At 42.9% G+C, this 12,438-nt stretch overlaps 1 protein-coding gene, 1 long non-coding RNA gene and 5 other non-coding genes across 7 annotated transcripts; all 7 read left to right on the top strand.

Moving 5' to 3' along the window:
• The first annotated feature begins 630 nt into the window (after nt 1-630).
• On the top strand, nt 631-7,073 carry LOC113426332 (uncharacterized). Its single transcript, XR_015745342.1, has 10 exons — nt 631-698; nt 1,404-1,439; nt 2,100-2,117; nt 2,802-2,857; nt 3,062-3,082; nt 3,911-3,987; nt 4,420-4,468; nt 5,229-5,261; nt 5,914-5,978; nt 6,591-7,073. It is a non-coding gene; the product is annotated as an uncharacterized LOC113426332 (long non-coding RNA).
• LOC113426339 (small nucleolar RNA SNORD26) lies at nt 1,903-1,972 on the top strand. The gene has a single exon (XR_003372691.2). It is a non-coding gene; the product is annotated as a small nucleolar RNA SNORD26 (small nucleolar RNA).
• On the top strand, nt 3,689-3,815 carry LOC113426342 (small nucleolar RNA SNORD22). Its single transcript, XR_003372694.1, has one exon. It is a non-coding gene; the product is annotated as a small nucleolar RNA SNORD22 (small nucleolar RNA).
• LOC113426340 (small nucleolar RNA SNORD30) lies at nt 4,044-4,114 on the top strand. Its single transcript, XR_003372692.2, has one exon. It is a non-coding gene; the product is annotated as a small nucleolar RNA SNORD30 (small nucleolar RNA).
• On the top strand, nt 5,043-5,107 carry LOC113426337 (small nucleolar RNA SNORD29). The gene has a single exon (XR_003372690.1). It is a non-coding gene; the product is annotated as a small nucleolar RNA SNORD29 (small nucleolar RNA).
• Nucleotides 5,719-5,786, top strand: LOC113426341 (small nucleolar RNA SNORD31). Its single transcript, XR_003372693.1, has one exon. It is a non-coding gene; the product is annotated as a small nucleolar RNA SNORD31 (small nucleolar RNA).
• A 440-nt stretch (nt 7,074-7,513) lies between the features above and the next one.
• LOC113426335 (uncharacterized) lies at nt 7,514-11,904 on the top strand. Its single transcript, XM_026688697.2, has 2 exons — nt 7,514-9,385; nt 10,152-11,904. Exons 1-2 carry the CDS (start codon nt 9,091-9,093, stop codon nt 10,541-10,543), a joined length of 687 nt encoding a protein of 228 aa, XP_026544482.2. The 5' UTR covers nt 7,514-9,090; the 3' UTR covers nt 10,544-11,904.
• Nucleotides 11,905-12,438: the final 534 nt, after the last annotated feature.

The following is a 12,438-nucleotide window of genomic DNA, read 5'->3' as shown; positions in this document are numbered from 1 at the left end:
ACAGTGACAGCTTTAAAGACGGGTATTTGCAATCGGATAGATCCGCCAAATGGTCAAAAGCTTTCATGCGTGGGGTTTGGGAGCACTCTGTACATGCTTAGGGACACCGTCGTTTGGAAGGAGGGCTTGCAAATCAAGGAAGTAGAAAGTCTCCACGCCCATCCAGCCACCATCTTTTCCACTACGCATGCGCGCCCTTGTCGAATCTTCCCATCGCGCTTGCGTCACCGCTCCGGCCCTTCGCGCGCATTTCCCCCACCACCCGTTGGTATCATAGACATACGAAATAGTAGAAAAAACCTTTGCAAGCAAATCCAACTTTTGGGCCTAAATGAAAGTTTTACTATTTCATATCAAGGATGGCCGTTATTGCTCAATGTTTTACATTTCAGAGTCTGCCCGTTGCCTTCTTTTTTTCAGCACTTCCAGCAGCAGGGAGTTGTGTGAACGAAATCCATGGCAAAATATCTCGAAATTTCTCCTCATCCTCCAACAACTGGAAGATTCACGTCTTTCCTTTTCGTATCTCTATAGTTACATCTACCCACAAGCCTTCGCGCGGCTAAAGAATTCAGCGCGGCTCTCTATTGGAGTGGGAGGAGCATTTCCCAGCGTGCCCCGCGGCTCCCGACTATTTAACTCTTTCGCGGCCGGTTCTTATTTCTTTTTCGAGACGTCCGCGGTGCATCCGGGCAGAGGTACGTGTTCTTAATCGGTCGCCATCCACGGCCTGCGGGAAGATCCGCCCCAGGCCGATTGGCCCGATCTCTTTCAAAGGATCCCCTCTTCCTAACTGAGGCACGATTGGGATCCACTAGATCGAAAAAAAGATCCCGCTCCGGGGTGGGAAAAATCAATGCACGCAGCAAAATAGGATCTCTGCAAAGCAAAAGGAAGAAGAGATAAAAATGCTGCACGCGATTGCTTGCGAGCCTGGCTTTTTTAAAAAAACTATATATATGAACCATTTATGAAATGTATATATTGTGCATATATATGAAGATATTTTTTTTCCCTGGGGAGGGAAGAGAAATGCAATTTAAAACAGGCAATTGAGCAAGAAATGCAGGATTGGGAAGGGAGGCTTCAATTTAGATTTTTGCTTTTGCAAAGTCCTTTAAAATTTTTGCAATGCATTTATTTGCAATTCTTTTTTAAAAAAAGGTGCTGTAAAAGCTCATTTTAAATTTGCAAGCCACGTCCAAGGGGGCTTTTTAATTTATTTATTTTTAAAAAAATCGGAGTCTTTCGGTGATGAAATTAACACAGACCTGTTCTGAACTGTGCTGTGAGGATGCGTTTATTTTCTGAAAAGACTCCAGCCTCGGGTGGCTTAGTAAAACTTAGACTCAACCAAGGTTAAATTATATTTATAACTCACTTTTATTTCTTTTCCTCAACAGGTTGGGCCGATGGCATTCTGGAGCTCAGCAAACCAGGTGAGTTAGGCTTTTTTAAATATAGAAGTGCTTGGTGTTTAAATTTCATTTTAAAAAATGGGCCAAAATTGTACCACAAAGCCAAAACTCTTTTGCTGGTAGCATCGACTTTGCTCTTTGCTGCAATATTTATTTGTATTTATATTGCTGACTGTTCGCACAAGGCGGCTATTAAAGACATGAGAAAGAATTGATTAATGAAATTTGCAAATGGAAAAGCCAGGCTTAGCTGCAGTCATCAATAAATCCCAATTAAATTGATCAGTAAAAAAGGAAGAAATAGTTGGGGTGCTGGAATATATTTAATTTATATGTAGCCCATCTCAATATCCCAGAGGCAACTATGGGGCCTGCAGTGGAATAAATGTAGAATAAAAACAAATAGAAACCAAAAGAATATTGCATTTGAATTTGGTAAATCAGATATTTACGTTTCCACTACTTGGTTTGAAATTAGGAAAAGCTACAATGAAGAGATTATGAACTCTCTCTTTCTGATGCTTCAGTGGAGAATCGAAAGCAGTCTGAGTAGCGCCCCAAAAAGAAGAATTGACCAACTGGATTCTAAAAACTATTGTCTAATTTTAAAAAAAAGCTTTTTGAGAGGTTTAGATGACAGAGAAAAATAATAACTCATTTTTCCTTGGGTTTGTTTTGCAGCTACAAGCAGCACAGATGGTAAGTAGCTAAACCATGCAGAATGCTCGTTTAAAAATCACTTTAAAGTGGTTTTACTCTGCTACAGGTAGTCTTCGACTTGTGACCTCAATTGAATCCCAAATCTCTGTTGCTAAAGAAGACAATTGTTAAGCGAGTCGTGTCCCGTTTTACGACTTTTCTTGCTGCAGTGGTTAAAGTGAATCATTGCAGCTGTTAAATCAGTAGCTTGGTTGCTAAGTGAAACTGGCTTTCCCATTGCTTGTCAGAAGGTCGCAAAAGGGGATCACATTGACCCCTGGACACTGCAGCCGTCATAAATATGAGTCGGGTGCCAGGCGTTTAACTTTTTGACCATGGGGGTGCGTAATGGTTGTAAGTGTGAAACACGTTCATAAGTCACATTTTTTTCAATGCCGTCGTGACTTTGAACGGTCACTAAATGGATGCTTGTAAGTCGAGGACTGCCTGTGTGTGTTTTCCAGTTGGCTGCTGGCTTGCAGTCTTTAAAAATCTGGATTACTTCCCTAAGACGCTTAATCTTCCTGTGTTCCGTGATGTGCATAAAACAGACAAGCATATATCTGATGATGGGTGATGTTCAGTTAACTGTCTGAGAACACACAAAATCCTGGTTTGTTGAGGCAATAAGCTTGGAGCTGAAGTGTATAATCTTAGAATTGTCTCTTTTTCCTTCTTTTTCAGGGCACACACGGCTTTGAACCTGAAAATGTTGGCCAAAGGTTATGGATCTGTCAGAGGTGAGTTGGAAGGTTGTGGGTCCGTTGTGCAAGATGCTGTAGTGTGATTGTTGGTGCTCGAAAGGATGACCTCTGTTGTTGGACGACTTTGAAGTCAAATGGCAATTGAGTTACCAAAGCCCTGATCGGCCAAGGCTTCTATCGCACAAATGTTTTTGTTGCTTTTTCTTTTACTAATTTGGGTTCTCTTTTTCTATCCTACAGACAGATCCACCTGGAAGAAAGGTGAGTCCGTATTTAAGACTCTTAGAGAATTGATGGTGGATTTTGGCCGGGCCTTTCAGCCTGAACAGGTTGTCTTCCGCTTACGGTGACAATCGAGCCCAAAAGGTGTCTTAAGGTGAATCTTGCCCCGATATTACGATCTTTCTTGGCACTGTTGTTAACTGAATCATTGCAGTTGCTGAGTTAGTTACGACGATAAAATGAATCTGATCTGGTCAGAAGGTCGCAGGAGGGGATCGTGGCCAGCTGCAACCGTCATAAATATGAGACAGTAGCCAAGCGCCTGAATTTTGATCACATAACTCGGGATACCACAATGATCTTTAAGTGCGAAAAACAAAGTTGTAAGTCACTTTTTACAGTGCTGTTTTAAACTATGGTCAGTAAGCAAACTGTTGCAAGTCGAGTACCAGTATATAGCCCCTGCCAGTTTGGAGAAGGCTGTGCTAACCATTTATACCAGTTTGTGGCTTGACCAGGCTGGTGGAGAGAGGGAGGAACACTGTTGCATGAGCAGTGGGCCAATAACACTTGGCCAATAAAGAATTCTGTTTAAAAAAAAATACATTTAAAAGACGGGAGGCTATTAAAATCAGTGACTCCTTGTCCCAGTGATGAAAAACTATCACGTCTTACCGTCTGTCTGGTGCCAGAATCTGCAAAGGTTGAACCCACTGGTGCTAGCAGATGGAAAAGAGGATAATTGGCTTCGGAAGGAGCTGTCTGACGGGACCCAGGGGTTCTTAACTCCTTTTTTTTTATCCAAGAAATCCTCTGAGAATCCTCAGAGTCCTGCTTTTACAATATCATGATTATTTCTTTCAACAGCTTCCAAAAGGAAATGAACCTGAAGTCATAGGAAGGAAATGAAGTAATAGGAAGATTGTCTGTCCTGGTTGGCCAGGGTAAGTTTTCCAGCTACACAATTCACAATTTTGTTTTGAATTGGCCTGGTTCCCGCTGATATGATGAGCTGACACTTGGAATCTCGTTCGGCTGAATCTCGCTGTTGAGAATCGGAATCTGAGCATCAGTTGGGAACTAGGCCAATCGGGTTGGGAGTGGGCGAGATCATTGCTGCCCCAAATATTTACCCCCTCCCCTCCTGCTTTCTTGAATCTCTTTAGAAAAGAGCCTTGTTTAGCAGGGTAACCCCAATTTAATTGTTAGATATTTCCTTGTTGGGGAGGGGATTTCCAGATTTTGAAGCTGGTGTTGAATTAAGTTTTTGAAGGCTCTGCTGGCAACACAACAGGCTTCTATTAACTGATCAGTAACGGCCAGAATTTTACCTTTATGGTGTATTTACATGTTCGTGATAACATTCTATCCTACAGAACGGAGAAGCCGGTCACAGAGTGTTCCTGAAAGGTGGAGAATGAACTGGTAAGAAACACCATGAGATAGCTTTAATCTATGGGTCAGCAAAACTAAGGCCTGTGGGTCAAATCTGACCCAGTCACTGGCTGCTTTCATACAGCCCATGAGCTAGGAACAGCTGGTAGACCTAGATCCCAGCCTCGGTCAGGTTTCTAGACCTCCTGAAGGTTGGAACTTGAATAAAATTTATTGGTTAAATTTATTTCCCGCCAATCTTGCTGTAGGGCTTACAGCAGCTTACAGCAAAACTAGGGAAAAATGGCACTTGGAATAGACCTCAGGTGTGGGCTATTTTTCTATCTTTAGAAGTGGTATTCTTTGTTTAGCTTAAAATAAATCGGATATGTATTTATACGCTCTGTCTTTCACTATGGTTCACAAGTGATATAAGGAAAGGATCAAGTCCAGCTCAAACTAAAACGTTACACCCCAAGATGTCAAGGACAACTCTTAAGCTTTCCTGCCAGGGTAGCTTAATTCTTAATAGTTAAATAAAAAAAGAGAATCTCAATGCACACATCTCTGTTTAGAATTCCTTTTTTTACACATAAATGAGCATTCTCGCCCCTGCCCGTTGCAGTTTTGATGATGAATACAACTAGCTCACTTTGAACAAAATGAAACGTCAGGAACTGCCTGAAAAACTGCAAATGGCATGAATTTTATAAGATGGATTCCTGATGGGTTTCCATTGCCTTTTTAAAAAATTGATTTGTTGATGTTTGGTTGTACACACGTTGCTTTTTTTCTTTCTTTCCTCCTGCAGAAAATAACTTGCAAGGGACAGCCCAAAACATAGGTGAGTGGATTTTCCTGCCCGCACAGATAAGCCTCAACTTATGAGCAAAGTTGAGTCCAAAATTTCTGTTGCTAAGTGAGACCGAGTTTTTCCCCCTTTTTATGACCGTTCTTGGCACAGTGATTAAGTGGCCCCGGGACATTGCAACTGTCATAAATCACGAGTCAGTTGCCAAGTTTCTGAGCTTTGATCATGCGATCCATGGAGACGCTGCAAGGGTCATAAGTGTGGGAAGTGGTCATAAGTCACTTTTTCAGTGCTGCTGTAACTTTGAACAGCCAGTAAATGTATGGTTGTAAATAAAGGATTATCTGTAGACAAGATAAGTTTGCAATGTGAGACAAATCCACCTGGATTCATACCTCTTGCTACATCACAGTCTGTTTCATTTTTGCCTTGGGGCAATTGTGGTTAGTGGTGTATTAAGCCGGGTTTTTGTGGTTTTTGCCGTAGCTGGCTCTCAATGATGAGATCTTTACCGCCCCAGTCTGATTTCCTATGACTGAGTGGTCCCTCTGATTATCCAAAGCCAGCTTTCCTCTACGTCAGCCTGGGAGTTTATGGCTTGCCTGCCTTTTTCACATGTTGCCTTTTGTTTTCTTAAACTCCAATTTAATGCAAACTGGTCCTGCCATTCTTTCTCTTTGTGCAGATGGCTCCTAAGCTATTTTGGCTGGACGTACAGAGCTTGAAATCTGCTATTTCCCACTGGAAAAGGTGAGAAGAGTCCATTTCTAACGCCACACATAATAGTACAAATGTAAGGTTGCTTTTCTGGAAACAAGCTGTCAAGAAAAACGGATTGTAATCTCAGTTTTCTCAGATGGACAGGAATGTGTCTCGTGAAAAGAAAGTCTAGGGGTGACATAATAGCAGTGTTCCAATATTTGAGGGGGTGCCATAAAGAGGAGGGGGTCAGCCTATTTTCCAAAGCACCTGAAGGCAGGACAAGAAGCAATGAATGGAAATTAATCAAGGAGAGAAACAACATGGAAGTCAGGAGACGTTTTCCTGGCAATTAGAACAATCAGTGGAACAATTTGCTTTCAGAAGTTGTGGGTGCTCCCAACACTGGAGTTTTTAAGAAGAGATTGGACAACTATTTGAAATGGTACAGGCTCTTCTGTTTTAGCAGGGGGTTAGATCTTCAAATTACCTTCCAATTCTGTTATTCTTAGTTTCTGGTGTATCATCCCCTCCTCAGTTCACACTTTGTACTCCAAAAAGCATATTCATTCTCATTAACATACCCTTGAGATTCAACTTGTGTTGTAACTTACAGGTTATTTCAGCAGCTCAATTTTCGATCTATGTCTTGTCTCCATAAAGGCAGGCTTAAATGTTTACTGTGAAGACGTTTGAGAAGAATACAGCAGCTGTCACATATGTTCTTGAATCAAGAATTTGTGTGTCTTTGCTGGCTTTAATGGTGGAATAATGAAGAGCTGAAATGGCTCCTTGTGGTATCCTTCTGCCTTCCAATACCTGCAACATCCGAAATTCAAGACTGGCTGGAGATATTTTTACTAGCTTTCCCAAAAAAAGAATATTCTGCACAAAGTGTGTTTTGGGGTTCTCTTTTTAAAAACTATTATAAATAGAAGAGTGCTGATATTTAGAAACTGGATGAAAGTTTCGAAGTTTGGGGGAAAAAATTACACCTACAAATGTACAGGGTTTTTTTCAACTTGTCAAAAAAGATTTGGTACCTATCAGAAAAAAATTGTATTAGCAATCTGTTCTGTGTATGGTAAATTTCTTTTAAATGTGTACAAATTTGCTGCTATTAATAAATACACTGGTTGGAAGCAATGCTGTAGTTGGTTTTCCTGATTAACTTGGTGAAACATGGATGGAGGAGTTTGTTCAGATGGTGTTTCATCTAATTGGGTAACAGTTATCTAATACTCCATCCTCTTCCTCACAACAATCCCGTGAGCTGGGCTGGGCTGAGAAGGACTGGCCGAAAGTCACCCAGCTGGCTAAAGTGGAACTAGAACTCGCCACCTTCCTAGTGATTGGTTGAAAGTCATCCAGCCAGCATTAACGTCTGAAATGGGACTCCCAGTGTTCTGGTGATTGGCCCAAAGTCACCCAGCTGGCTTTCATTTCTAAGGTGGGACTAGAACTCAACCATTTTTCTTGTTTTTAGTTCCTCTTTTAAGTGTTTCCAACAGCCTCCAATTTCATTTTTTTTAACATTTCCTAACTGTTCAGGATAAGCCGGAAAGATAAAAAGGGTTGAGTTTATTTGTACTGAAATACATTCTGTTCTTAATACCCTTTCAGCGTGTGGCTTGGTACGTTGAGTTCTATGACCCTGTTGGTTTTGGGAAAGGGACAATGGGCCTAGTAATAAGCTACAGCCCTCTGAAAAGGTCATTTGTTTGAGGGGAGAGGTCAACCAGGCACAATTGACATTTGTACAATGCCCATCTTGCACTCAAGTAATCGGTAAGTGACCCAAAGGTGCTTTTTCAAGAGGCAAATGGACTTTCTACTTTTTCTTTGAAGATGTTTACTGCATTCAGTTTTGGTCACCATGATGTAAAAAAAGATGTTGAGTGCAGAGAAGAGCAACAAAGATGATTAGGGGACTGGAGGCTAAAACATACGAAGAACGGTTGCAGGAACTGGGGCGGGCTAGTTTAATGAAAAGGGACTAGCGGGGGCATTATATTGGTCTTCCAATATTTGAGGGCCTGCCCCAAAGAAGAGGGAGTCAAGCTATTCTCCAAAGCACCTGAGGGCAGGACAAGAAGCAACTGATGGAAACTAATCAAGGAGAGAAGCAACTTAGAACTAAGGAGAAATTTCCTGACAGAACAATTAACCCGTGGAATAGCTTGCCTCCAGAAGTTCTGAATACTCCAACACTGGAAGTTTTAAAGAAAAGATTGGACAACACATTTTGTCTGAAATGCTATGGGGTTTCCTGACTATGCAGCGGGTTGGACTAGATGACCTCCAAGGTCCTTTCCAACTCTGCTCATCCAAGAAGCTGCTTCAGCTCTGCTTTGAAAAAACACCTTTCGGACAACCCTGACCTAGATGACTTGAGAATCTCCATAGAAAAGGGAGTTGCGTCCCATTTTGCAACCTCGCTACCATTGTTAAGTGAATCGTTGTAGTTCCTAAGTAACAAGCGAATCTCGCTTCCTCCTTGACTGGTCAGAAGGTCAACCCCAGCACACTTCAACTGTCATAAGAGCTTGCCAGATGCCAAGCATCTAAATTTTTTTGTCCTGAGATGACGGGGATGTTGCAAGGGTTGTAACTGGAAAAAAAAAACAATTGCACGTCACGTCGTTTTCTGTGTTGTAAATTTGAACAATCCCTAGACAAATCTTTGTAAGCTGAAGACTACCCAAGCATGCTTTCATCCCTGGGAATGGGTGATTGGTCGGTCATGCAATGGATTGGTGAAGAAAAGAGGCCCTGGATGTTAGGTAGCCTCTACCATCCCTGTTGTAGCCGCTTGTGGCTGCAGCCATGTCCTGCTCGGGCTTGCACAAAATGGCGGGATGATTGTTGTGTTCTTCTGCCGGACATGGAAAACGTCCATTGCAAGCTACATCTTATATAACTTGGCCATGCCCCCAGCGGTCTTCTTTCTCGCTCCCTGTCTCCGATTCCCCGTCTGGCGTCTGGCATTCCAGAGCTGTTGGTAGCTGCCGCTCTGGGCACCCTCCCAGCAGCTGGCGGGGGGCGAGGAATCCACACAGGCTGAGGCAACAGGTTCAGGCCTGTTGTGGCTGTGAGATCCAGCTCCTCGGCCTGCCCTGCACGCTCTTCCTCGACATGCTGGTTTCTGTCCTGAAAACTTGCAATGGGTCATTCTGGGCTGATCCTGGTCTTTTGGATCCTGGGCATGGCTCTTCTGGGCTACGTCGGAAGTCAGGAACTGGCGACAGAGGGACTGACCGGCGGGCAGCCGTGGGCGCTTTGCCCCGCCGATGACAGCCCAGCGGCCACGCGGGAGGGACAGCTACTGGGGCAGCCCAGATTTAGCAGCTGCATGCTGAGATGCACCTCCCACGCTTACGAAGCCTACACAGCGATGCTGGCAACTGGCGACTTCAAGAGCATGATGACGTCGCTGAAAGTCAACGAAGGCAGGCAAGGTAAGCGGGAGGGCCGTGGGACGGGTGCCAGGCTCCGACTGGATGCCAGCTGTGCAACCAATCAGACCCAAGCAGGGGATGGGCTTTGGAGACTCTGCCCTGGAGCCATTGGCAGCTGGGCAACAGCTGTACGGGGGCCATTCCCAGGAGTTCCTGGAGGTGGGGTGTCTCGAAATAGAGGAGGGGGTTTGCAATCCATTTCCCATGGAATTTTTGGTCCCACATAAAACCGATGGTGGTTGTAGTCCCAACTATATCTGAAGTTAAAGCTTCTGGGTTAAAATCGGCTAGGAATGGCGGGGCAAGCTGTAAACATTGTGGAGGAAATTGAAGCATGTTTTATACAACTGTTCAACTGTTCAAAAGTCCAGTGTTTTTAACTTAGGAGAAATCTGCAGTTTTTAAAACTATGATAAACTGGGTTTCCATTACTTGCAGCCAAATTCTGGTGGTGTGAGTTAGATCAGGGAGAAAGGAAAGCTGGGTGGTTTGTTTTTTACTTTATATTTTATAGTCTATATTAATAATATACACTTTATTTATATGCTATTGTTTCATTTCCTTCTTGTTATCTTGGTTTCCCTTTTTCTTTTTTTTCTTTTTTCTTTTCCTTTTATCTATTCCTTTCCTTTCATGTTTTCCTTCCCTTCCGTTCTTTTTTTATCCTCCACTTTTCCCCTCTCCCTTCCCCTCCCCTCTCCTCTGCTTATTGCATCTAAGTGACTCTGTGCTGTTTTACAACATACTGCCTCTCTTCTTCTCACAGGGCCAGAGCACAAATTCTGCTGGATGCTCCATCTCCGTTGCCAGAGAGGCGTCCGTCTCACCAAAGCTTTCGTCCTGCTGAACTTGGAACAGCCTCTAGATCAGAGCTGGCCTTTTCCTCTCCGCCTCCTCCTCTCTGCTCCATCTTGGCCCCAATCCCTCTTGCAACCTCGGTCCAAGAGACGGGACACTCGGTTGCTGAACGGGGAAGCTTGCGGCGTCCGTTTTGATGTGACGGAGCCCTTCCGCAACGCCGAAGGAGGCCGAGACGACGAAATGTGTGTGGAAGTTGTGTGTCCGGAGGGAGACACCTGCGAGGACCTGCAGTTGAGTCTGCGTTGCCCACCCTTCCTGGCCACTCTGTGGCGCAGCCTGCCTCGTCCTGATGGCTAAACAGGTGGAAGGTTCCTTCTGCAAGGTTACCGGGGGGAAGAGAAGGGCTCCACACTTCCCTTTGTGCACACACACTCAAGTTCAGCTGCTGAGACAATCTTCGGACTAGATTCCCTGCAGGATTCGTTTTTATTTGGCAATGTTTACATTGCTTCAAGTGGGACATAGGATAAGTTGCAAGCGTGTGCAGGCCACAGCTGAACACATTCAGTCATGCATCGATGCTATGCTGGACAGAAATGATGGGAAGCTAATTTTCACTCTTGAGAATGAACCACGGCAAAAATTAACATGCCTCCTTCCCTTTTCACATTAGTATTCTAGTCAGATTTATTAAAATGCAAGTAGTCCTTTACTTATTTTAGTTCATTTAGTGACCGTTCAAAGTTACAACAGCACTGAACAAAGGGACGTGTGACTGTTTATCACGCTTACGACCATTGTAGCATCCCCATGGTCTTGATCAAAATTTGAAAACTTGGCAACTGACTCGTATTTATGACAGTTGCAATGTCCAGTGGAGTCGAGTGATTCCCTTTTATGACCTGATAAGCCAAGTCAGTGGGAAGCTAGATTCACTTAACTGTGTTAACTAACCTAGCAGCTGCAATGATTCACTTAACCATGGCAAGGAAGTTCGTACAATGAGGCAAAACTCAACTTAGCAAATGTTGGGCTCAATTATGGTGGTAAGTCAAGGGCTACCTGTAATGAAATGGGGCTGATTTGGAGTCATCTGTTACAAAGTTGAAGATGCCAGGTTTTGCAAATGTCAAGCGATTACCTAGCCTGCTAAAAGAAGATATTTCAACTAGCAAAAACAATACAATGTTTTGAAGACCTGTTCTCTCTTTCTTTTACCTGAGATTTGATTTTTCCTGCTCTTCGGCCTGACAGGATGTTCCTAATTTCTGCAGAATCACGATCTTATTACAGGCTGGATGTTCTCTCCACTGTGCTGTTATTTTTATCTTGGCTGTTGGGATTAAGCATAAGAAAAACATACTGGACAGCGCATCAAACCATTCTAGGACAGATTTTGCTAGACTTTAAAATTTCCTTGAAAGCAATACCAATCCTCTGAAAAGGTTTGGAAAAACTCTGAAATCAGATTTCTGTGTTTCCTTATCAAATGTAACCTTAAACGTGGTCTATGTGGTCTGTTATTCATTGTCTCTATCCATTCCTTTGTTTATCTATAAAGTTTTCCTTGTCTGTTTTTGGAGGTCTATATTTTTGGGTGAAGACATCCATTGTAGATTCATTCAAGCTATCTAAAATGTTGGGAAGTAAGGGAATCAAAAGAAAATTTGTTGCCATGTTGTTGGGGGCTTGTGAAATAAAGTAAGTCTCTGCTGAAATCTCTGCTATGCTTATTTCTGATCAGTGGGTTTTTTTTTAAAAAAAGAACAAGATTATCTTCTTACTTTACTTTAAATCCTTCTTTGGCATTAAGGAACAGACAAAAGAGAGAAAAAGAAGAAGACTGGATGAAAAAACAAGGAAGGGGACTTTATTGTTCCAGTTCTAATGACTTATAAGCATGATTTATTTCTAAGCGGCAGTTTGGTTTAGTAGTTAAAGCACTAGCCTAGAAAAAAGGAGATAGTTGTAGTTCTGCCATAGGCATGAAAGCTGGCTGGGGACTTTGGACCAGTCCTTCACTCTCAGCCCAACTCTACAGGGTTGTTGTGAGGAAAATAGAAGGAGGAAGTATTGGGTATGTTCACCACCTTGACTTATTTATAAAAATAATATAAGCAGGATAAAAAAAATGTAGATAAATTAACCAGCTACCTCTTCAAAAAATAATAATCAAATGAACCGCTTTTAATTATCCTTGCAAATGCTTTATTTTTCCCTGTACCAAAAGTGGCAGGACCGTCTGAAGAGGG

The sequence above is a fragment of the Notechis scutatus genome, chromosome 14 (genome assembly GCF_049901735.1).
Source record: "Notechis scutatus isolate UNSWTSFEM ecotype Mainland chromosome 14, rNotScu1.2, whole genome shotgun sequence".
Classification (NCBI taxonomy): Eukaryota; Metazoa; Chordata; class Lepidosauria; order Squamata; family Elapidae; genus Notechis; species Notechis scutatus.
The sequence above is the reverse complement of the archived record's forward strand: the minus strand, read 5'-3'. Positions and strand labels throughout refer to the sequence as shown.

What these genes read in the sequence shown, in the direction of transcription:
- LOC113426335 (XM_026688697.2), top strand. Translation starts at nt 9,091, where the DNA reads ATGGGTCATTCTGGGCTGATCCTGGTCTTTTGGATCCTGGGCATGGCT. An exon ending in AGTCAACGAAGGCAGGCAAG is followed by an intron (nt 9,386 to 10,151) that starts GTAAGCGGGAGG and finishes TTCTTCTCACAG; the next exon opens with GGCCAGAGCACAAATTCTGC.